This window comes from Eumetopias jubatus, unplaced genomic scaffold (genome assembly GCF_037043125.1).
Source record: "Eumetopias jubatus isolate StellerSeaLion01/CBP00866 unplaced genomic scaffold, mEumJub1_p1.0 scaffold_13, whole genome shotgun sequence".
NCBI classification, from domain to species: domain Eukaryota; kingdom Metazoa; phylum Chordata; class Mammalia; order Carnivora; family Otariidae; genus Eumetopias; species Eumetopias jubatus.
Genome location: NW_028274819.1, coordinates 106,566,792 through 106,592,516, shown reverse-complemented (window position 1 = coordinate 106,592,516; position 25,725 = coordinate 106,566,792). Strand labels below are relative to the sequence as shown.

The 25,725-nt window shown below is 39.2% G+C and overlaps 1 protein-coding gene across 2 annotated transcripts in view; it reads left to right on the top strand.

The window, feature by feature from the left end:
• ZC3H12C (zinc finger CCCH-type containing 12C) overlaps nt 1-25,725 on the top strand; it is a 75,850-nt gene that overhangs the window by 18,553 nt on the left and 31,572 nt on the right. For both annotated transcript variants that reach the window (XM_028105997.2, XM_088017726.1), the window contains exon 2: nt 17,045-17,796. In XM_028105997.2, coding sequence (XP_027961798.1) covers nt 17,045-17,796 — 752 coding nt within the window. The remainder of the gene's footprint in view (nt 1-17,044; nt 17,797-25,725) is intronic.

The following is a 25,725-nucleotide window of genomic DNA, read 5'->3' as shown; positions in this document are numbered from 1 at the left end:
GTTCTTTATAGATGTTGGATACTAAACCTTTATCAGATATGTCATTTGCAGATAACCTTCTCACGTTCAGTAGGTTATCTTTTAGTTTTGTTGATTGTTTCCTTTGCTGTGCAGAAGCTTTTTATTTTGATGTAGTCCCAATAGTTTATTTTTGCTTTTGCTTCCTTTGCCTCAGGAGATACTACCTAGAAAAATATTCCTATGGCCAATGTCAGAGACATTACTACCCGTGCTCTCTACCATTCCCTTTTTTGAAAAACTTTCAGTGGTTTCCCCGTAGCAAAGTTGAAACTCTGGTATGGCTGGCATTCAGAACTTTTCATGAACTAGCTATATCCCGACTTTCTAGCCTCTTCGACAGCAGTATTAATCGCACGGTGTTCTGCATATTTTATTATCTCTAACATCTCTGGGCCTTTGATCCTGTTGTTCTCTGGGCAGAAATCCTTTCTTGCCCTACCTTACCTTGCTCCGCATCTTCCCCCAAGCACAGGGGCAAACACCGTAGTCCGGGTGGGACTGTGTTGTCCCCATTGGTCTCCCCTCAGCTTATACACCACCTCTCCAAACCTCAGATCATAGCCAGTGTCCTTGTCTCGTGTCCTGACGGATACTGCTGTTATTAGCATTAATTGTGATATACCCTGTACTTTCTAGATGTTCATTTATCTGGTTTCCCTAGTGCAATTTTGTATTCCTTAGGGTAGCACCTGTCTGCGAGTTTATACCGTCTCTCATCTTCACTCAGCATTATTCCTTTGACAGAGCAGGCTTTCAAATACATGTTTCTTGAGTGAGCACATCCGTTCACGGCGTACTGGCTTAACCTCTCGTCCAGTTTGGTTGGGTAATCATGGAACATGCTGCTATTTTCCTGCCTGACACCAGAGTATTACTTCTTAAATGTACACAGTTTTAAAATGAAATATGATCAACTAGCTAACATTTATATATAAAAATGCCCTAAGAACTGAGGTATTCTGTAATTAATGATACTACTCTTGGTAAAATCCCTCAGTCATAAGAATCTCTTTTTTTCATAGAAGATTTTGTTAAATAGCAGTTATTTAAGGGGAAAAAAATCTTCATGGCTTTAATTTCTCAGTAGTTAATAACTTCTAGATCTTAGGAGAAAGCTAACTCAGAAAAGTGTAGCAATTTATTACTTGAGAGAGTTCTGTGGCTAGAAATTAAAATGTTAATGAAATTATGTTATGAGAGAGGTGGGAGGGGGTGGCTGCCCCTTGTCTAGAGCCATTTATTTTAAAATACTTTTTCACAGCCCACCACCTCAGTTGTCTCATTTTCTACCAGAAAAATCCTTGCTTCCTTTCAGGTGTCTCTTACTGTTTCTTTTTTCTTTTTTTCCTAATTATATTTGCATTTTCTCCCTCATCCCTTTACTCCTGCCCACTGTCAGACCAGTGTTTTTCTTCTGAGTCGCTGGCCCCCAACCACTTTAATGCCCATGTTCCTTCTCAGCTTTCCATCACCATCTCCTGATGATGATCATTGGCCGAGGTGTTCGTGACCTTTACACCTTCGGTATGTTTGGCTTTTCCAAACTAATGGTTACACCCCCCCCATTCCCTCTGAGAAACATCGCTCTAAATTATTAATTTAACAAGATTCATATGGCAAGATTATGAACAAAAGCACAGCATGGGGCATTTGAACTCCAAATGGCTTGAGTTTTTGGTTGTATAAACACGTGGTGAGAAGAGCTAGCAGGACACCAACATAGCCTTTGCCTCCATATTCTTTCTTGTCATTAGTAAAGAGGGAACTTTTAGAATTACATCAGTGAGAACATAAAATAATGAAAATCAGGTTTTCTGTTTTTTTACAATTTCACTTTTCCCATAAACTTTAAGATAATATTTAGCGTTTACTATGTGCCAAACACTGTTCTAAGTTACCATGTATATTAACTCATTTAATCTTTATAACAACCCTGTGCTGTTGGTGGTGTGTTCTCTAGTGGATAAAACTGAGACACAGCAATTAAATAACTTGTCCAGGTTACTGAGTTGTTGGAAGAGGGTATGGTATGGTGTTGGTTTTTCTATTCATAAATTATAACATCTTCCTCTTGCTCATTTTTTCTTTGGACCCCATGCTGGAGTAAGCTCTTCCCTGGAATTTATATAGTAAAGGTTCAGGGATATATTTCAGAAGACCACTAAATCAGATCTCTAGAAATTGCGGTGCCTTTATAGGAAAGCATGGCCCAGTCTAGCTAGTCCAGTTGTACCTGGTACACTGAGTAATTGGTTTGTCACTGAGAAAAAGTCTAGGTGGAGTACCATATCCCTTTTCTAACCTCAAAATAGGGGTGCCCAAATATGGCAAAGCAAATACATTAAGGAGAGTGATAAACCAATCTTATGATTATTGATATAAAAATTCTTGGGGTAATATCAGCATATATAATCCTCTCAAAATGTAATCATGTTTCTATATTAGACCGTCTATTAATATAATTGACAATGTTAGTTTAAGAAGAAAGTATGATCATCTTAATATCTTACTGCTATCCACATTCCTTATTTTTTTCCTAAATCTTTCATGTAGGAGGAAGACATATTTCTATAAATGACTTTTCAAAGGCTCTAACAGTGTGGTGTGTATAGATACATATAAACATAAAGTTACATATAGCTAACACTGCCTGAGTGCTTACTGTGTGCCTGACATTGTTCCAAGTGTTTTATATTTATTAGCTCATTCGGTTTCAAAACAATCATATTCTTTTTTTTTTTTCTTTTACAATTGAGAAGTGAGGTACCGGGAGGTAAACTTGCCCAAGGTGATGTATATTTTTGTTGTCTGTCTGCGTGTACAGCCTAACCGGCAATCCATATAATGCTTAATAATGAAACCCTAGAGGCGTTCCAATCAATATTGGGAACAACGCAAAATCTTTTGCCATTAATACAGTATGATTAGATAAAAGTATGGAGTCAGAGATATAAAAATTGGTAAGGAAGAGGCCATCTGATGACTTTATGTTGTTATATATACAGGAAAATCCTCAGGTCCTCCATGAAGCCCTGCTAGAGACGTGAAGAGTCATGGAGATACCTGGTTCACTAAAGCTTTATGTGAATAAAATAGTGATTTTTTTTGGACACCAATAGTAACAGTAGATATAATGAGAGAAGAAGAAAAAACTTTCATTCACAGCAGCAAGAACAAAAGCAAAGTATTTTAAGACAAGCTTAGTAAGAAGTTTATGTCTCAGAAATCTAGAGAACTGTATTGAAAGAAAAAATTTCAGTTAAGTTCTTTTTTACTAAGGTATAATTTACAACAATATCCTGTGAATTTCAGATATACATCAGTGGTGATACAGTATGTTTATACATTACAAAATGATCCCCACGAGAAGTCTAGTTACTGTCCCATCAGCATACAAAGTTAGTACGGTATTCTTGACCATACTCACCTCTGAACGTTGTATCTCCGTGGCTTACTCATTTTGTAGTTGGAAGTTTGTACTCCTTAATCCCCTTTATCTCTTCCACCACCCCAACCCTCCTGTGTCTGGTAAACTGCATTTGTTTCCTGTTTATGAGTCTGTTTCAATTTTGTTTTGTTTTTTAGATTCTGCATGAGTGAAATCATATGGTGTTTGTCTTTCTCTGACTTATTTCACTTAGCATCATACCCTCCAGGTCCATCCATGTTGTTGCAAATGGCAAGATCTCCCTTCTTATGGCTGAGTAATATTTGTGTGTGTACCAAATTGTTCTTGATGGAACAGTTGAACAAATCAGAGTGCTTTTTAAGCAAGTATTATGGTAGCACGGTCTCCATCAAACTCCCAACAGCTTTTTGGTTAAAATCCATCAAAACAATTCTAAAGTATTTGGAAGCATGTACGTGTAAAAATAGCCAGGATAAAAATATGAAAACGAAGAGAAAACATGTAACGAAAGAAGACTTGCACATGCAGGGTTCCCAATATATTCTGAGTCCACAGTCTTAATATATGGTACAGGCACAGAGCTGGAGGAAGGTCACTGGGACACAGTCGCAAGTGCGGAAGTAAACCCAGGCTTACGAGGCGTTAGTATGACGTCGGGTCCTATCACTCCCTCTGCTCAAACTCTCCAAAGGTTTTCCATCTCAGACGATAAGCCAAGGCCTCAGTGTGACCTACGGTCATGCTTCTCAACTTAGGATCCCGGGGCCCACAGCAACGGCGTCAGCTGTGAGCCTGTTAGGATGCAGCATCTCAGACCCCAGCCTGGACGTCCTGAATGAGAATCTTCAAGATCGTCACGGTGCAAATGCTATGTGAGGTCTGAGAAGCGCTGCCCTTCGGAGCCCCCATGACCTGGCTTCTCCTGAGGCTGCCTTCCTGCCTTCCATCTTTTCACTGCTTCCCCTGCTCACTTGCCACCAGCGTGGCTGGCCCCATTGCTGTTCCACAGACAAACTCACCTGTCAGGGCTTCATACGTAGTCCTCCCTCTTCCTGTGCACATCTCCTTTGCTTCCTTCAGGTCTCTGCACACGTCACCTCATCACAGAAGCCTCCCCTGACCCAGAGTTTCTTTGTCGCATTCACCATCACCTGACACGGATGTGTTGCTCAGATTCTGTCTCCCCCCCCCCACCCCCACCACTACACGGGGACTTGCTTCGTTCCTGCTGTATCCCCAGCCCCTGGCCCCTAGGAGGTGCCCTATTGCTGAGTGAAACTGGTATTAGAAATTACGAGTAAGCTCTCTTAAGAGTTCTGAGGAGGGAGAAACGACACCCAACTCTTGTTTTTCACTGTAGTTCTGTTATATGAAGTTGCTGCAAATACTGACCCGTGGCTCCCAGAGAACACACAGGAGTCCGTTCCTGTGAGCCTCAAGTCAAAACATTTTCAGGGACCGATCAACACATAACCTTGTAGGCGCGTTGCTGTTTAAAGACGCCTTATGTCCTACTGTTGATTCGCAAATGCCGAACTCGCAGCCGGCAGCGCCGTAACTCCTGCCCCCACGGGCTCGCGGGGCACGCGTCTGTTCTCCGTGAGGCGCCTCGCGGCCTTCTCGCCCTGACAAACACTGGCCAGCACCTCAGGGCTAGGCTGGGGGGCCCGGTAAACCCCACATGCGCCGACAGAAAGCACAAAATGCGAAAGACGTAGCACCAGATGGTACTTTTTAGGACGCGTGTTTACGGTATGAGAGCTTCGGCAAGGAGGCGAGGCCTCACTTTGTTCAGCCTCAGCTGGAATGTGTCCTCGGGCAACTCCGATGTTTCGCCTCTCTGCACACGGCCACGGGACGACTGAAGCACCACGAGTATTAATTTGGAGGTCACAGATACATTTTTACAAGTAGGCCAATCTGCAAATACAGAATCTGCAAATAATGAGGACCAACCACACATCATTCCCTCAATAAATATGCCTTCCTGTGTGCTCTGCTCCCAGAATTATCCACCACTCAGACGTTTATCAAGTCCTGGCCTCGTGCCAGGCCCTGTGCAAAACTCCAGTAATCCGAAGACAAATTTAACCGTGTTCCAGGGAAGGCTTCCTGGCAGAGGGGTCTTAGCTGAATCTTCGGTAATAGTGGGTAAGATTTTAATAAGTGAAGCCGGGGAGAAAAAGGTATTTTAGAAGAAAGATCCTGTAAGTCACTGGTCTTCTTAAACTTGGGTACGCATTAGACTCACCTGGCCTATGGCCAGTGCAAAAATAAACATCTCTAGGTATGAGACTCTGGCATCAGTGTATTTTAAATCTCCCCAGATGACTCTGGTGTGCAACCAAATAAAGCATTGCTGTAAATACTCATGTTTGGGTAGGATATAGGTTATGTGAAGAGAAGAGCAAATAAATCTGGAAAAGATTTTGACCCAGGTATCGAAATGCCGTCATTGATTTAGCACATACTTGCTAAATGCCTGTTGTGTGCCAGGCACTTCGCAGGGTCATGGAGACACATCAGAAAACAAGACCCAGGCATCCCTGCCTTGTACGAGTTTACAAGCGAATGGTGTTGGCATTTGTTTAGAATCACTCACGTTCTAAATTTAACTTATTATAAGTATATGGTGATTTGTATTTGGAAGGAGTCTTGTCCTTAGTGCTCAGAAATCTAAATTTCCTATTGAAATTATTACATCGCCCTCTGATATGAACAGAACGCTATAAAGAGAAATTGTTATAAACCTCTGTGCTGCTTTCACGCAGCATTGTCTAACACAACCACACATTGTGTTAGCCTCTCAGTGGTTTCCCGCTTCTTGCACACCAGGACAGTTGTCTAAATCCAGTCGTATGCAGGAATTTAAAATCACTGCTATGAGGGCCTCTGGGAGTATTAACTGAAGCAATTCATTTTGCCATCTTAGAAAGAATTGGTAGGTAAGGCACTGTCTGGATTATCAATGAGAATTTAGATAGAACTCCTAATTAACAAAGAACTTCGGGTCATAGTTGGTTCCTAGTTGCTTTTGTATCGCTTGCTGCATATCATGCTTTTCTTTCCTGTTCCTTTACACAGTACACTCTGACACGCTCTTCTAGACCATTAGTAAGAAGAGACAGACCTCCTGATAGAGCTTTCTTGTAATCTATCTGATGGTTACTCTTTCTAGCCTGACACTGCCAATCTCTCTTTTCACAACGCTCCTGACCAAGCAGTGTTTGAATTAGTTTGCTTAGTAGACTAATTTAATGCCTAAAGAACAAGCCCCCATGCCCGACCTTGGCTTTCGGCTGGGGATGCACAGCCCAGAGAGAGCATGATGGACGCAAACGAGCACACATCAGGTAGAAGGCGAGGAATGGTATAGACCGTGGGACATAAAGGTCCGCAGCATCAGGAGAGAAGAGTTAAGTTCTGACTTGGCTTAGATGATGAGGTTGCCAATATTATCAGTACTACGTAGAGGCCAAGTGTCACTAAGTTGTTAGAATTCAGAGAATATCTTGTCTATATTTTATAGAAAATTACCCACTTTTGGTCAGCTTTTCCTCAGTTTCAGTTTACTTAGCTACTTTATTAATATGGATATCATGTGCTTTTTATACCTCTTTTAAAATCATTTATGGCCTTTTTCCCTCATGAATTTTCTCTCCCTTCCTCCCTTATACATGAGCTGTTCTAGTAACCTGTTTCATTGGCATTTAGGATGTCCTTTATATTCTCTGCGCTTTTCTAAAATTCCTTGATTATTTACAAGTTTAATGAGAATTGAAGATCATCTTTCTAAAGACTTAGTTGTTTAATGAATTTTTAAAAATACTGAATGGGAAGTTAATACTGGGAAATAATTGAAGTCTTATGCTGTGGGTTATGGTATCACAAAATGACTACAGAAAAGTTTTTAGACTACTGGGAAGAAATAACTGTTTTTGTGGATTTATTGACTATTTGTCTCTGAACCCTAAAGAGAATTGAGGTTTATTTGCTCTTAGTGATGTGGCACTGAAAGATCGTCAGACCCACAGAATTTTTATTTTGAGGAACATTATCTTCCCTCTTTGTTACGGAATTTTTTTCTTTATTTTTTTAACCTTTCCCTTCATATATGTTTTAAAAGTGTTCTGATCAGAGTTAATTTGTGTGTTTTTATCATTTTTTCCCGTAATAGTTCTTTATAGCAAAACTTTTGTTGAATGTTTTTCGAGGGGATGTTTTTCCTGCCTTAGTTCTGAACCAACTGAGAAATAGACAAAGGAGCCAGGCAGATGGACATCAAAATAGCTTTCTGATGGAACTGTTGCAGGACATGACTTAAGAGCCCGGCTTAAAGAGCTTAACGACGTTGAACCCTCCAAATTAGAAAGCTTTAACCACCCAATCTCAGGCAGTGCTGGGGAGCAAGGCAGCCTGGGCAGATCCCAAAGAGAAAAATGCAGAGGAAAGGGACCGGGCTTTGCTTACAAAATTCCTCTTCCCAGACTCACCCACTGGATAAGTCATCCTCCAGTGAGGAGGCAGAGGCCGGGAGGGTGGGTTGCACCAACGGAGGCCACTCTACTTGGGAAGCTGAAGCCAGAGCAGGAGACCTGCAGGAGGAGCTTCCCATGCCAGAGAGGCTGGAGCTCCCTCAGCCCACAGCGGCTGACAGCAGCCTCCGTGGAGGGGGTTACAGGAACACTGCAAAGAGCTGAGGGCTCTTGGAGGAGCTCACCTTGTCATAAAAGAGAAATAAAACCTGCCCCCGGGGCACTTTTGTTCACATGTTAGTACCCGATTGATTTTGCTCCGTTCTCTTCCACTGTGTGTATAAATTAGGGTTTTTGTTGGTTCTTTTTTTTTTTTAATTCTCAAAAATAATAAAAGGTTTTGCTGAAATTTTAACCTTTCAACCTTTGGGGGACAGTTTGGGAAATTTGATAGAACAATTTTGCTTCCGTGGTGTTATTGTTAGGATCGGGAGAGATTGTATATTAATAGGGGAACAAATCCATATTAAGAGAAAGGTACCAGGAAGTGGGCTTGGGTCACCAGCGATGAAGAGAATTGATTCCCAACAGCAGAGGCAAAGCCCACGTGTTTACGTTCAAATTTCAGCGGACGTACAAGGTCCTCTCATGTGGTTGAAGCTCCTGACATTAGACACACCCGTTGGCACTGACGGATGACCGTGTGCACCCAGAACCCTACACTGCCTGGTTTTCTTCTGTCCTCAGGGCCCACCGAGCTCGGCCCTCTACCGCGGCGCCCCACCCAGCCCAGGGTGGGAAGCGGACTAGGGCCTGTGACTAGGAAAGCCAGCCGGGCTTTTCACCTACAGATGTTTTAATGTGCTTAACATTATCCAATACCAGCAACCAAGGTAGTCTAAATACCACAGCAGGATCTGATTAGCTTTTTCAGATCACTGCCTTTATTTGCTGTTTGCAAAAAAGCTTAATCCACTGCTAGAGATCAGGCTTCCTGCTGAGCCCTTGGGTAGTTTTCTTTCCTTTGTGTTCACCGGTGGCTGGAATTAGTGAGAAGATACCTCCTCCTCCTCCCGAACTAAAGCTATAAAGTAGTAACTATAATAGCAAGGGATAAAGAGAAGAAAGAAAACCCAGGGCAAAAGAGAAGACTTGCAATTCATACTAAAGAGTTTACTTTTTATACACAAGAAAGTTTTAATATGAATTCATAAATACTGACCTCACTGTCTCTGATCTCGTCAGTGCGTTGCTTAAGTTTTATTAGGTTTTAGTTGTTGGAATCGTTTTGCATTAATGTATGTTTTATTTTTATCTTACTAAATCAAACTCAGTTTTACCAAAAGAAGTACATTTACTCACTGACTGGCCTTGACTTACATTCCTCACTCCTTTTACTCATAAAATTTCAAAAAGAAATACCACCACACCACTTAAAAAAATAAATTTTAACTCTCTTCGTTTCTATGTTCATATGTTTACCCAAGACATAAAATTTGAATTCTGGGTGATTCACTTTATAATTTGCAATAAACTGTAATATTAGAGATGCTTTATCTTTAACGGGCTTCTGACATCAGACCATAGGCTTAACCAAGGCAGAAACATTCCTGCAACCCTTGGTCGAAAAAGAACAGTTTTGCTTTAGAAATTAGTGTGACATGCAAACCTAATAATAATGACATTCAGTTAAAAAATATTTTCACAGATTTTGAAATTTTCTAACAGTTTGGGAATGATATACTGTCATAAAAGATTAAGCTCTTTGGAGGAAAAATACAGACCAATGGTGATCTAAAGCATACTTGGTATTTTTATTTTATTTCCGGTAACTGATTTTTTTTTTTTTAGGCTTTTAGTACGCATAAGGAATGTTTTCTTCCGTGAGATAACTGAAAAATTTCAACTATGTAGAGTAGGCCTTCTTCCCCTTGTGTTGTAAATGGGGAAAATCTCATTTACACGTGAGTGGTCACAATTAAGTCCCCACCGGCCAGGAGTCCCAACAGATACGCCTGTTCCCCAAGTAGTCACAAGGGACCCTAATCATGAGTAGCCTCGGTATTTGTGTATATGTAAAGAGAGATTGATTTAGATGGTTTGGGGTGCTTTACCCAAATCTCGTATCTTGGAAAAGCCTGGGCCCTGCGTAATTCAGCCTGTATCAGAAAGTCATAAAAGCTGCTCTCGCCTTCGCCCTTCTCATGGGCACTGGAATGAAGAGTGGATGCGCGCCCGTGTGGGCGGGTAGGGGGCGCTCTTTCACCAAACTAGGTCGTAGGACAGCTGTAGATGTCTTTTTACTTTTCCTTGAGCAAGGGAGATCCTTTCACAACACCTGATGGTGTTTAAATTTTGGTTGAACTTTTGTAATAATCAGAGGCCACTCGAGATGGAACTTACGCAGCCCTCAAAAGCAAGTAGTCCTTAGCATTATAAATACTGTGGTCTGGCACTTTGGACATAAATCGGGAGGTAAGAGGCTTCCTCCTCGAGGGGCCAATTTTTTTTATATACCTCAAAAAATACCACCTTACTTCCTCATACGGTTAACTTGTCCCTGAGCTGAAATTTGAGTATTACATCTGAACAAATTTTATGAAAAAATCAAATGCTTTTAACAGGTATAGTATGTTGTATATTAGAACATAATGAAAGCCTTTATTTAGTGACATGAGTAACTAGAATCCATCATAAAAGAATTTTATTTTACATTGCTATTGGGCATACAAGGTGGGCTATGCTGGTGGTTTAGGTTGAAGTTAAATAGTTTTGTCTAAAGATAACAGTTTAGAGGACACATTCGGCACACGATTGGACCACACTTGTTTTATCTTCCTACGCTATGCTTTTAGTGAAGTTTATAAAATTCTGTTTGTAAGCTCTTAAACCTTTGTCTCTTGCGGTCTTACTTTCATTACCTCTCTCTCTCTTTTTTTTTTCATTTTATTGCCTTGCAACAAATTAACCAATATCTAAGAATATTTTGGATTTCCTGGTGCTTCCAGGGAAATAGTGGGACTATAGCCTTCTGTCCCACTTCACTACTGACTCATTTATTAAAGAAAAGGGATTACTGCAGTAGCAAATTGCTACTTTGACACACCTCATGTCCTTTATTTCTCAAAACTCAAAAGCTAATAGACGGGGAGGATAGCCTCAACTTTTTGGAAACATGCAACTTTTATGACTTGAAAATATAATTGGCTTCTTTGTTCCGCGCATGAAAAACAAGGAGGAAAAGCCAAAGGCTGCCCAAGCCAGGTGTTTCTTGTTGGCAGCCTGCTGCCTGATGACTGGGCTCCCAATGAGCAGCTGCCAGAGAGTCGGCTTTGTCTGGCCTATTGTTGGAGCACACCCCTCGTTAATAGTACATGCTGCCCGGGGCAGACCCCGAGAATGACATCAACTTGCTTATCTTAGAAACCTGTGAACCTGACCCAGGGTGCTGAGGTTGGCTTGCATCTGCCCGGCCAACTCATTGTGAGCTCTCTGGCCCATGATTGGCTGTTACTCCACTCGGTAATAGGTTAAGCAAAGACACTGCCATTTCCATCTGTTCAGCCATTCATTGTTCTTCCTGCCTGCCTGCAAGTCTGCAGCTAAAACTGTGTTAAGGAGCTACTGCTGAGGCTGCTACAGAAACCAATGTCTTTGTATTTTCCTGCTAACGTGAGTATCTGTGCTACTTCACGCCTTGCAAGTTAAACTTTGCTAAATATTGAGAGGATTAATTTGAACTCTGTAAAGGACAGGAAACCCCTCCAGTGAAAGGCTACAAATGATTACATGGCGCCAAAATACAAGAAAATTCTCTCTGTAGACTTATGTCTGGAGTCACATAAATAATTACAGCCTCACGAACATTTGCAAGGCGTTAGGCATGGCATGGGATCATTTGGTACTGAAGGATGAGTTCTGACACGTTCTGATGTTTTGATAAACAATGAATTTGGGTTTTACCACATTCTTGTGTTTCTTCAAGTGTCACTGTCAGACTTAGGCGCTGTGAACTGGTAGTAAGATCTGATAGATTTTTTTCCATTGTCTTAAAAAAGCCAGCTTGGAAGAGATGGATTGATACACAGGTAGATGTTTCAGACAGCTTATTGTAAATATGATGATTAAGCATTCACCTGCTTTGTCAGCAGTTTCGATAGTCACGTACAGTTTCTAATTTCTCCCACCTTTTCTTAAATTTTTTCCCCTGCATTAGTTTCAAATATTAGATTGAAGGTGTCATTCCAAGAACTGCTTTCAGGAGTTCCAAAATGGGGAAAGGAGGAGGAGACAAAGACTTTCATCCATCAGTTGGGAAGGAAAGAGCGAGCATGAAGGGTTAAAAAGAGGTTTTCATTTCTACCACATGCCCTATTGTGTGAACATATGCATGAGTCTATTGAAAGTTTTCAGAAGATGGGCAGGCCACCAGTTGCTGGTCTCCTGCAGTTCCAGTAGGACATCTGTTGCCCCAGAGCATTAACCAATCTGTTCAAAGGGACATCCTTCCTTTGTTAGCCAGAGGGATGCAGACAACAGCACTCCCTGAAATACAATGGTAATTAAATACACAGAGACTACAGCAGTGGGTATTTATTACATATTCATTATTTTATTTTCATTGTTCTCATGGTATTATCATTTGGATAACAACCAGAACCCGCTTTATGGCATTGTAACTTTACATTACAAACAAACAAATTGATGTAACAACTTTGTGGTCTAATATTCCTAATTAATATGAGGCTCTTTAGAAATAAAAAAAATTTTCCCCCACTGGATTTGAGGTGAAGGATTATCCAAGTCATCTAATGAGAACTTTCAGAGATCTCACCAAATGGGGGAATTTGTGTACCTACAACAAATTTCTAGTAGATAACCATATCCTAAGCCTGCTTTCAGCTAATACAGTTTCTTTTTGACTATTAAAATAATTAGTTACACTTCATTGTCTACAAAATTAGCATGAAAATTTGGGTCTTTTTCAACAAATATTTGATTTTTTAACGTATTAGGCCTTTAGCCAGAAAAATTATTTTAGTTTCCAGTACAGTATCTGGAGGGAATCTTTAGTTTTGTAAGTGTAAAAATCTGTGTTCAGACCATTATATTTTTGCCCAGTGCTTTCTGTGTTCATGAATATAGTGTGTGTAAAGGCCAATTACAATGGATTCCTGATAGAAAGCTTAAAAGTTAAGCCATATTTTTTGCAGTTTGGTAGTTTTTTTGATAACTATGGGAGTATAAACACTGACCTGTTTTGTGTGTGAAATTTTGTCTATGCTGCTGCTTCATGAAATGAGGAAAATTATCCTTATTAGTTAATAGTTGATTAATTTAAAGATGACTTACATACATTTGCATTTGAGTAAATGCAAAACTTAAAAGTCTAATAAATGATTTAGAAAATAGGGAGAAAAGTATTTTCTACCTTACCTGTAATAATAAATTGGTGATGTTATTGGAGCCTTTGCTATCTTTTTCAACATTATATTGATCATTTTTAAGGCACTGAGCAAAAATAAAGATCCTCTACTTTTCTTTGTCCTAAGATTTCTTATAACAATTCCTTGTAAGTTTTTCACATGACATTACTTTAACAAGTACTGCAGCCTATGAAAATATTTTTTTTTCAGCTCTTAAATCTTAAGACTGGCGTTTAATTTTTTATTGAGTGATTTCAAGATATTGTGGGGAAAAAAATTTTAAGTGTCATGTTGAGTCAGGGCAATCTTTTACTAATTTCAAGTGGGTAAGGAAGTACTTCAGATTAGTTTTAAAAACCAAATGTTTCCCATCTGGTTACTACAAGTAAGGTTATTTCAGATTTGGATTATGTAACGGAGAAGATCTAGGCCTGGTAACTGAACTCCTTTGCCCGTATTCGTACTATTTCATACTTAGTCTGTTGATCGGTAGGAGCTAAAAACAATTATTTAACTGCTTGTTGAGGACAAGATGACATTGGGTAACTTTCTCTCAAGTAACCAGTGAAGTATGGAACATGAAGAGAGGCCTGTCACTGTGGGGAAAAAGTTCAACCAGAGTATCTTAAAAGAAAAAATATTGTGCCTAACCAAATTAGATGTTAATTTTTTTTAAAGTAGGGTAGATCAGTATTAAAAATCATGTTAGCCCAGTTATTGTAAACTTTTTACTTACATAGTATCTATAATTAGATGAATTGTAAATTACAAGTTAAAGATGTGTGGTATTCACTAAATACATTCATGTATACAAATGAGTTTTCTCTGGTTTAATATTATAGAAAGCAAATTGTTGATAATCTCATTTTTCCCTCCCTGTTTTATCATTATAGCTATATAACAAAATTATATAAGAGAGCAGATGTACATAGTACCGTGAACACTTCTTTTTTATTAGACTGAAGTGATAAAGATTTAGGTACTTGCTTAGGGTAGATAATTTTTAGTTTAAAAACTTTATAGTATTTGGTTTTGTTTCTTTGAAAACTGTGAGAATTAATAATTTCACTTATTCTCTAAACATAACGTTTCATTTCCATGTTCCCCAGTGGCTGTGTTTTCATGCAGTGTTCATCTTATTTGAAAAGGTCCAAAAGGAAACCACTTCAGCCCAATATTAAAATAATATTTCCTAGTTGAAGTCAGGGATTTGGTCAGTGAGTCATTATCTTGAAGAATTATCTCACAACAGCACTTCTGCAAAACCCAAACTTTTCAGGGGAGATCAGAAATGTTGCCCATTAAATACACTTCCTGCAGTCGGAGCAGATTGTGGGGTTTACGGAACAATGATGTCGGAGCTTCCAGATTGGTTTGGCAGCTGCATTGTTCTCGGAGGGTAAACCAGACGCACTTAAGTCCCAGTCTCTTTTATAGGCTTTTGTTCATACCAAATTATTCTTTCACTGTGCTAGCATTCATGATGGCGTGTTAAAAGAGTGCAGCTTAGCAACCAGCTTCTGGTTGCCAGGCAGCCCAGCTTCCAATAGGTTTTCCTTGTTCAAGATACTTTTGGTGGGAGCTCTGCGAAGGCCACAGTGCAGATTTTTCTTTTAACTGTATCCCTTCATTAGGATTCTGTTGTGATTTGTTACTTGCATTATGGTGTCAGTATATTACAGTAGTTAATAAATCACAAAGTGTAAAGATTTGCTTTCAAAATCCCTGCCTTTAATTCTAAATAATTGGGCTCATGCATATCCATATTAATAGGAAAAAAAAATTGAAATGGATACAGCTCCCTAATAGAGCATCTGCTAAGGAGTATTTCTTTTTATCAGTTGAGCAGTCTGGAGCCAGGAAAGCTTGATGTTTCTTTAAAACTAATAAACGAATGCTGCATTAAGAGAACAATGTTATCTGTCTTCTCAAGGGATAAAACCTGAAGAAACTCCTGTAGAATGTGTAGGAGTTCTACACTGATGAAATTTTAAATGTGGTGTTATCAAGCTAAAGATTCCATGTTCTAGTCTTTAGTATTTACCATACTGAATATAATTTGTTTCATTATAGGAATACTCCCCTCTCTAATAAGTTCACCATAATGCATTCAAATGTGTGACTTCTTAGAAAAACACTTAGCATTTTCTCTTAACATTTATATAATAACTCCTTTCTAGTGTAAATAAGATGTTGAAGAGCTTTAGAATAAAATGTTTTTGCAATTTCCTTTTTTAGATGATTTAAAGAGGTGTTTTATGACAGTCTCAAATCCAGCCACCACTGCCTGACTAATGTTATCCCTGGATAGAACACCAGAGTTGCCTTAATAAGTAAGCCACTGGTGTGAATATAGTCCTTACACTAAAGCACAAGAGCAGATAATTTTATTCTGCTAACCTGTTCCTGGTGTAGAAAGAATAATGAATTCCCCAGTAGACTTTAAGGAAAATTAGCAAAACAGCAAAAGTGTTTTAAACAGTGAAAGCATTCCTTGGGGTGGGGGGGAAGCAAAGTGGGGGAAAAGATGACTTTTTAACCAAATGTGGATAATGGGTAACTAATTATCTGATGTGATACAGAAGTATTTTCTTACATTAAATTCAGGAAATTAAGATAACACGTATTCGGGGCGCCTGGGTGGCTCAGTTGGTTAAGCGACTGCCTTCGGCTCAGGTCATGGTCCTGGAGTCCCGGGATCGAGTCCCGCATCGGGCTCCCTGCTCGGCGGGGAGTCTGCTTCTCCCTCTGACCCTCTTCCCTCTCGTGCTCTCTATCTCTCATTCTCTCTCAAATAAATAAATAAAATCTTTAAAAAAAAAGATAACACATATTCAACGTACTTTATTTGCTGTTACTTTTCTGTGAACTGTACCATTTCTCTGCTTTCTATAAATGTGCAGAGAATAAAAGCACTTTATCCCCCTGGAATAAAATAGATGGTAGTGTCCCTGACACTTAGTAAGGGTAACATAACATTAAAATTTGTCTTCTGTTACTGTGCTCTGTATCCACAAAATAAAGATTGTTAGGGCAAAACTATGCATCTCCTCGATGGAATATAATTCACTTTGTGATTATTTCGTTCTTTGTTGGCTGTTGTAGAACTGTGCTCTTTTAGCACTCCACCTAAATTATATCTGGAATGTCTTTAGATTGTTGTTAAGCTTGATCCAAATTAATGTCAATTTTCCAATTATAGTAAGTTAACGTTTGCCTTTCTTTCCATATGGCTTTCCCTTCAAAATAATCTTTACAAATGTTTATGAATTCTTTTAGAGAAAATGTATGTAACCTATCACAGTTTATCCAGAACATGCTTTTTGGTAATAATGTAGGTGTCACTCTGGAAACATTGGCCTTTCTGACAGTGGAAAGATCTCTTCCACGAAAGGTTGAGAAGCAGCATGATAGAATGGGGAAAGCACGGGTTTGGGAGTCACGCAAAACTGGGTAAAAAAAAAAAAATCCAGTTCCACTAGTTATTTTCTTTGTTGCCTCAGAGGAATTGCATGACATTCTACTTCCTAACTTCTTCCTCTGAAAAACAGGGCATGATCCTATCTGGGGCAAAGGTGTTACGAGGGTTGAGAAGATGCAGAGAAACCGCAAAGTTGAATATTCGGTAGTTGGGCGATATTCTTTCACCTTTACTGGAACAAGAATGAACAAATAAATACAAAATTCTAAATGTTTTACGTTTTTTCTTCTAGGAATACGGGGTGCTTTGCATTCAGGAATACAGAAAAAATAGCAAAGTGGAGTCAAGTACACGTAACAGCTTCATGGGCTTGAAGGATCATCTGGGGCACGACTTGGGCCACCTTTATGTGGAGAGTACTGACCCACACTTAAATACATCTGTACCTTGGTCAATGGTAGAGAAGCCAACAATGGATAAAGTCAATTCCGGGAAGGAAGAAAAAGAGGTGTCTGAAGAGAATACAAGTTCTGGTGACTCCGAAGAAAGCACACATTCTGATAATGAGTCAGAACACTTGAGGAGCATTTCAGTAGAGCCATGCTTATTAACCAAGACTCACAGACAACTGTGTAGGTCTCCCCGCTTAGAGCCTCACATACTCAAACGCAGCGACATTTTGCAGGACTTTAAACCTGAGGAGTCCCAGACGACGTCCAAGGAAGTGAAGAAGCCCCCTGATGTGGTGCGAGAATACCAAACAAAACTGGAGTTTGCGCTGAAGTTAGGCTATTCGGAAGAACAGGTTCAGCTCGTGCTCAATAAACTCGGTACCGATGCTTTAATCAACGACATCCTGGGAGAGCTCGTCAAGCTTGGAAATAAAAGCGAGGCTGAGCAAACAGTGAGTACAATGACCAGCGTCCCGCGGGACTCGTCTTCCCTGGAGTCTCAGCGGTCTGACTCTCCGATGCAAGAGAGCACAGCGGACGATGGGGAGAATCTAAGGCCAGTTGTCATTGACGGTAGCAATGTGGCAATGAGGTGAGTGGGGAGAGCGTTGCTCATTCTTACCATCTTTGGAAGGTCTTCCTAGTTTCGCGCCCATTTCTTTTCTAACAGTTGGGAAAGTCAAGATGATTCTGCATCCCAACAGTGGCTTACGTATTTCTAATTATGTCCCTTTTAGTTTTCTTTCAATCTATTTCCAGGGCGGTCGGCCATTCTCTTAAAAAGAGACCCTCTTTCTCCAGACAAGTCTCTTTTTTCCCCTCATCTGGCTAAATTACTGTGGCATAAAAATTAGCACACGTTCCTGGGGGACTCTTAACCGCTGGTTTTAAATGAAGAACTTGAGTATGATGATACTCAACAATTTTGGAATCTAGTCAGATAAATAGTCTATTTCTGTGTGAAGTCAAATAACCATAGGGAAAAACACCAGTTCTTTTAGAAAAATATTTTTATTGCTTTGGGAACAAATCAAAGTTATAGTTTCAAATTTCTTTTGTTTCACTTAAGAAATGTAAATTCAAAAATAACTCCTTAGGAACTGGGGATAAGAAAAGAACAACTAATATAAAATTCTTTTTACGAATTTTGATAACAACATTTTAAGTGCCTCTAAATTCAATTAGTATAAAGTTAATTTCCCACAATATTCAGAGCACTGTGGGGGATATAAAAATATGTAAAGGTGTCAGTTCTTTCAGAGAGCTTAGAATTTCATATATTGTTTCTTAGAAAGTGATCTGAGGATACCTACCACAGGTATCATCTGGGGAAGCCTCCTATCATCTGGGGAAGCATCTAGAGCAATGCTGTTCAACAGAAATATAATGTAGGAACATACATCATTTTAAATTTTCTGGTACCTACATTAAAAAATTAAACAGGTAAAATTGATATGAATGACATATTTTATTTAGACTCATAGAGCCAAAATATCATTTCAACATGTAATCGATAATGTGATATTTTGCATTATTCTTTTGATATTAAGTCTTAAAATTGGATATCTTACACTTACAGCACATCTCCATTCAGACGAGCCATACTTCGAGTGTTCAGTAACCACCTGTAGCTAGTGGCTACCATACTGGACAGTGCAGTTCTATAGACCTGCCAACTCCACACATAGACTTACCAAGTCCAGGTCAAGGGGTAGCTCCTGCATCACCTTTTGTTACAAGTACCCCAGCTAATAAGAATATGTACTGAAATTTGAGAGCCACTGGTTTTTAGCAGGTGAGAGTAAGGACTCGTACCCGGGACATGAGAAGGACCAACTTCTAATCCTCAAAATAACCTTTTCAGGTGGAAACAGTATTATCTTTCTTTCATTTATAAGCATATGAGACTTGCAGGATATTAATTGCTTACCCAAGGTAAAGCATAATTCAAACCCAAGCATGTCTGACTTCAAAGTCCGTACACTCTTTATTGGATAATGAGAGAGAGAAACAAGTTGAAAAGGTTCAAGCCAGGCCTTTTGAGGCCTTGAGTGACAAGCTAGAGAATTTGAACTTGACCCTGATCCAAAGGTAACTGAAGACTTTCGAGGAGAGGATATAAGAGTAGAGTTGTGCCTTATACTGATAACCTGGCAGTGATGCTTAAAGTGGATTATAGGAGGTAGGAGATCAATTTGGATGCATGCAACCCTTTCTGATGAAGTGAAGCGGGCCTAGAGTGTCCTAGAGGTATGAAGCGTATGTATGGCCTCGAGAAGTCTTTCAGTAAAATAACCTCTCTCTTGTTCAGACTTTCCCAAACTTAGCCACAGAATGATTTTTTTTTTTCCTTGTAGTCCAGAACTTGTGAACAGTTACCTCAGCAGAGTGATAACTTGTAAGGCCAAAACATCATGAAATCTCCAGGAGAGAGAGTAATGAGAGAAGGTAATAGGATCTGGAGGAACACCTATACCTGTAGGCAGAGATCAGAATCACCAGGGGGAGTCTCAAAAAAATACACCTTCTCTCTACTCTTGGAGAATCTGAATCAGTGGGGCTATGGTAGAGCCCAAATAATAATCTATTTAAGTGCCAAGGTACTTTGATGCATAGCCAGTGTCAAAAATCATTCAGCATGAAATGTGAATATTTACAGGTCGGGAGGGGAAAGAATAGTGTGAAAACCCCGAGGGTTAGAAAAAAGTATAGTGCTAGAAAAACCAAGGACCTACAAATGCCATCAGGACTGGAAGAAGAGAAGGCTTTAAGGAGAGAATATCCTGTGGGTAGTACTGAAAAAAGATCAGAGGACATGGCAGCCAGGAAGTCACTGTCTTCAGGAATGCCATATGGCCTTAAAGGTAGAAGCCCAGTTACAGGGATGTCAAGAAATGCAGGAATAGGGGCGCCTGGCTGTCTCAGTTGGAGGAGTGTGTGACTCTTGATCTCAGGGTTGTGAGTTCAAGCCGCACACTGGGCATGGAGCCTACTTAAAAATTTCAAAAAAAGAAAAAAAAGAAAGAAATAGAGCTAGACCGGTATTCTAGGAAGTTGACAGAGGAAGGGAAGAAAGAGGAGGAAGAAGTGTTGGGGGAGGATTTTGTTTAGTTTGGGGTTTAAGAATGAGCCTGTCTAAGCCCAGGGGACAGGGAAAGGGTGTCCACAGGAGAGGGAAGAGGAAGGCAGTAACCACGGGACAGTTGAACTTTGGAAGCCGAGTTCTGAAGGGGGTACCAAGAAAGGTACCAGTGGAGTACTTGGCGTTGGAGGTAAATGCACTTCTGGACAAGCACAAACAGACCTTGGAAGGGGAAAAGGGCATGAGATTTCTAAAACTTGGAGCCCACAGAAATGAATTTCCAAGATGGATGTCATTTAGATAAATGATGTCACAGTAGGATCAGCCTCACATCCACTCCCATGACTAACACCTAGTTCCCAATGGAAATGAAGATTTCCACTGGAAATAATTGAAAATTTACGTCAGACTCTAAACTCTACTTACCACACATGGTGAAAATCATCCACAGGAAAACTGTGCTACAAAAATAGACGGCATCAGGAAGGCATGTGAACAGTCTATTCTTAAGTAATTAGGAAAACAAACTTCTGCCCCCACACTCGTGTGGCGCCACCCCGTTTCCCTTGCTGGACCGGTGGGACAGTGCAGAGCCTGTTCTTCTCGCCATCATATATTTTAATCTGACACTTAAACTGAAGTGCTCCAGGCATTTCAGGACAGAACAAGTTGACAGGAAATTTTTATTATAGCAGCATTATACTGTCAGTCACAATAAAATGTTGTACCACGTCCATAACTCTGAAAGTGCCAGAGCTCATGAAAATTCATAGTAAGCTTTTATATTCTGCCATTTATAAGATCTACATAAAGTAGGGGAAAAAAGTCATTTAAAAATACCTATCTACTTCAGATTCAAAATCTTAATTTAACAAAAAATGCAGACAGATTTCACCCATTTCTTGTCTCATAAAATAAAACATGCTTTTACTTTTAAAATTAATTGCCCACTCATACTAAGTTAGGCAAAGCTATTATATAATAAATTTGTACACATCATGTTAAAATAACAAGTAAATATGGGGGTGAGTTAAGAATAGAATACTATTTTATTTTCTTTCTCATCTCAGGCAGAAGTAGTCCATATATAAGATGAATATATTTTGGTTTCATTTATTTTTTTTTAAGATTTTATTTATTTATTTGAGAGAGAGAGAGAGAGAGCACGTGAGAGGGGGGAGGGTCAGAGGGAGAAGCAGACTCCCCGCTGAGCAGGGAGCCCGATGTGGGACTCGATCCCGGGACTCCAGGACCATGACCTGAGCCGAAGGCAGTCGCTTAACCAACTGAGCCACCCAGGCGCCCATATATTTTGGTTTCATTTAAATGCCAGCTATAGAACTGATAGAAAATGATTCTTTAGCTAGAATTTAAAAGTAGGAAGGCAAGGGCATTTTTATTAAAATTACCAAAGTAGACTTTAAAAAAAAAAAATGAGTTGTCTATGTACCACCTTTGTGATTCTAAGTAAGTTGTTAAAACTTTCCAACCTTCCTTTTCAGAATTGTAAAAAGGAGAATTCTTATCTTACAGGCTTGTTATGAGAATTAAAGGTAATTAATACCAAGTGCCTGGCATGTCCTAGATGCTCAGTAAATTACAGTTATTGCATTAGAGTTAGATTTTGTATTTCAATCCAGAATATAGTAACTAATGAATGCTTTGTTATCCCAGGGTTTGGTTTGGTTTTGTTTGTTTTTTTTTTTCAGTATTTAATAAGCATAGCAATTTCGCAGTCTGTTTTATTTGTATGATTTATGGGAATATTTTAATTCTTGCTTCAAGTTTATATCATCGGTGGTTTTCAGTGATGATTTCTACGGCTTCATAAAGGAGACTTGGGCTCTTAGATCCGGGTGACTTCAAAGTCACGCGGGGACAAGCCATGTAAGCGAGACAGACACCAAAGGCCCTGGGGTTGCAGGGACCCTCCCGTGGTGCTGTGGAGGCCGCATGCTTTACTTCCCGTCGATTAATCTGCTTTTCAAAATGTGCCACACTGATAGAAGTTGTGGGTACGTTTGTTGAATAAGCAAGTCACCAATAATTGACAGTGACCCAGAACTTGGTCCAGCACAATTTGTGATACCTGTTTCACTGCTGAGTGTGTAGGGCGTAAGTGTATTAAAACAGAAAGGTAAACTAAGCTTAGGGAAAGCCCTAAACGTTTACATATAAAATATTAAGCATTTAGTACGTGTTTGGTTTGTGAAATATGTCCCAGAATGAAATTTATATTTAGTGGAGCTGGACTAATAAATCCTGACAAGAAGTGCAGTTGATTTTAATTCCTTTAAAAAAACCGACCAAACAAACAAACAAACCTGCAAATTGGTCACTGAGCAAATAGGCCTCTTTCCTTAAAGGGACAGATGCTGGATAATATGGATGCACCAGGTGCTGTATGCCCCAGATATGGACACAGAAATAAAGCATGAGTAATATTTATCACATTTCTGAAATGAAATTCTGAGGCTATTGTGATGTTTATTTCCTCCAAGTAGCTTTATAATTTTTCAAACCCTGTGATTCTATTCAACTTAAGGTAGCTCGGCAGTGAGTATTGAACTCGTCTCTGTCCACATGTATCCAGTAGTTTAAGTTCATGTTTTTCCTTAAATCCAGTGCTCTTCATTCACATGTGGTGTAAGCTTCCGATGACTCGTCATGTCATTAACGGTGCAGCCCTGTGCGCCACCGGGATGGGAGGAGGATAAGATGACTTGTGTGTCTGTGCACTTTGATTACTGAGAGTCCTCAACTTTTTTTTTTAATTGAAATATAATTCACAATGTTATAGGAGTTTCAGGTGTGCACCGTGTTGACTTGACATTATTCACTGTTCACCATGATAAGTGTAGTCACCAAATGTTATTAAAATAATACTGACTATATTCCCAATGTTGTATTTTTCATCTCCATGACTTACTGATTTTTTGGTCCGAAAGTTTGTGCTTCTGAAGCCCCCTTATTTATTTCACCCACCCCTACCCCCCCACCAGCTTCCCCGGTGGCAACCACCAGTTTGTTCTCTGTATTTAAGTGTGGTTATTCTTTTGTTCTTTGTTCATTTGTTTTGTTTCTTAGATCCCACATACTTGTCTTTCTCTGCCGAACTTATTTTCCTTAAGCCTGATAGTCTCTAGGTCCATCCACCTTGTTGCAGATGGCAAGATCTCATTCTTTTCTATGACTGATACTCTGTGTGTGTACCCTTCTTTATCCATGTGACTACAGATGAACACTGAGGCTGCTTCCATGTCTTGGCTATTGTAAATAATGCTGCAATAAACATAGGGGTGCAAATGTCTTTTTAAACTAGTGTTTTCCCTTTCTTTGAGTGAACACCCACTAGTGGAATTACTTCATCATGTAGTAGCTCTATTGTTAACTTTTTGAGGCACCTCCACACTGTTTTCCACCGTGGCTGCACCAGTTTGCATTCCCACCAACAGTGCACGATGGTTCCCATTTCTCCACATCCTCGCCAGTTTGGTTTTTTCGTATGGAGTTGTATGAATTCTCTATATTTTTTGGATACTAACCCCTTGTCAGTTAAATGATTTGTAAATACCTTCTCCCGTTCAGTAGGTTGCCTTTTTGTTTCGTTGGTTTCCTTTATGCAAAAACTTATTTTGATGCACTCACAATAGCTTATTTCTGCTTTTGTGAAACTTATCTGGTCCTGGACTTTTGTTTGTTGGCAGTTTTTTGATTACTGATTCAATTTCATTGCTAGTCATCAGTCTGTTCAATGTTTCTGTTTCTTCCTGAGTCAGTCTTGGAAGATTGTATGTTTCTGGGAATTTATCCATTTCTTCTGGGTTGTCCAGTTTGTTGGTGTATAGTTTTCTCATTATATTCTTTTATAATCTGTACTTCTCTGTGGTGTTCATTGTCACTTCTCTTCATTTTTTATTTATTCATGTCCTCTTTTTTTTTTTCTTGATCAGCGTGCCTAATGGTTTATCTTTTCAAAGAAGTAGCTCTTGGTTTCATTGATTTTTTTTTCTATTGTTTTTTTGGTCTCTATTTCATTTATATCTGCTATAATCTTTATTCTTTGCTTCTTTCTAACCTCGGGTTTTGTTCTTCTTCTTCTGGTTCCTTTAGGTGTAAAGTTAGGTTGTTTATTTGAGATGTTTCTTTTTCCTTGAGATAGACCTGTATCAGTATAAACTTGCCTCTTAACACTGCTTTTTCTGTGTCCCAAAGATTTTGGACCATTTGTTTTCATTTTCATTGGTCTCCGTGTATTTTTTTAATTTCCTCCTTAATATTTCAGTTGACCCATTCATTGTTTAGTAGCACATTTTTAAGTCTCTGTGCATTCTTGTTATTTCCAGATTTTTTTCTTGTAACTGATTTCTAGTTTTATACAGTTGTGATCAGAAAAGATGCTTGATATGATTTCAGTCTTCTTAAATTTATTGAGGCTTGTTTTGTGGCCTATTGTGTAATCTGTTCTAGAGAGCGTCCCATGTGTACTTTAAAAATCGTCTATTCTGCTCTTTTTGGAGGAAATGTTTTCTCTGTATCTTTTAGGCTCATCTGGTCTGTCATTCAAATCCACTCTTTCCTTGTTGGTTTTCTGTCTGGGTGATATATCCAATTGATGTAAGGGAGTGTTACAGTCCCCTATTACTGTACTGTCATTTTCTCCCTTTATGCCCTCCCTTAATATTTGCTTTATGTAATTAGGTCCTCCTGTGTTGGGAACATAGATATTTACAATTGTTATATCCTCTTACGGATTGATCTCATTATCATTATGTAGTACCCTTTGTCTCTTGCTACAGTCTTTGTTTTAAAGTCTTATTTTGTCTGATATGAGTATCGCTACCCCGCTTCTTTTTCGCTTCCGTTTGCATGGGGTATGTTTTTCTACCCCTTCACTTTCAGTCTGTATGTGTCTTTAGGTGAGTCTTTTACAGGGAATGTAGAGATAGGTCTTGCTTTTTATCATTCACTGACCCTCTGTCTTTTGATTGGAGCATTTAGTCTATTAATATTTAAAGTAATTATTGACAGGTGTGTACTTACTGCCATTTTCCTCATTGTTTTCTGGGGTTTTTTTGTTTGTTTGTTTTTTTAGTTCTTCTCTGTTCCTTTCTTCTTTTGCTCTCTTCCCTTGTGGTTTGATAACTTTCTTTAGTGTTGTGCTTGGATTCCTTTCTCTTTAGTTTTTGTGTTATCTATTATAGGTTTTTGATTTGTGGTTATCATTGGGTTGACGTTTAACATCTTATGTGTATTAACAGACTATATTAAGTTGATGGTCACTTAAGTTTGAATATATTCTAAAAGCACTAAATTTTATATTCTAAAAGCACCATATTTTATATATAGATGTCATATCCTACATCTTTTTTATTTTGTGTATCCCTTGACTAATTTTTGTAAATATAATTGATTTTACTACCTTTGTGTTCAAACCTC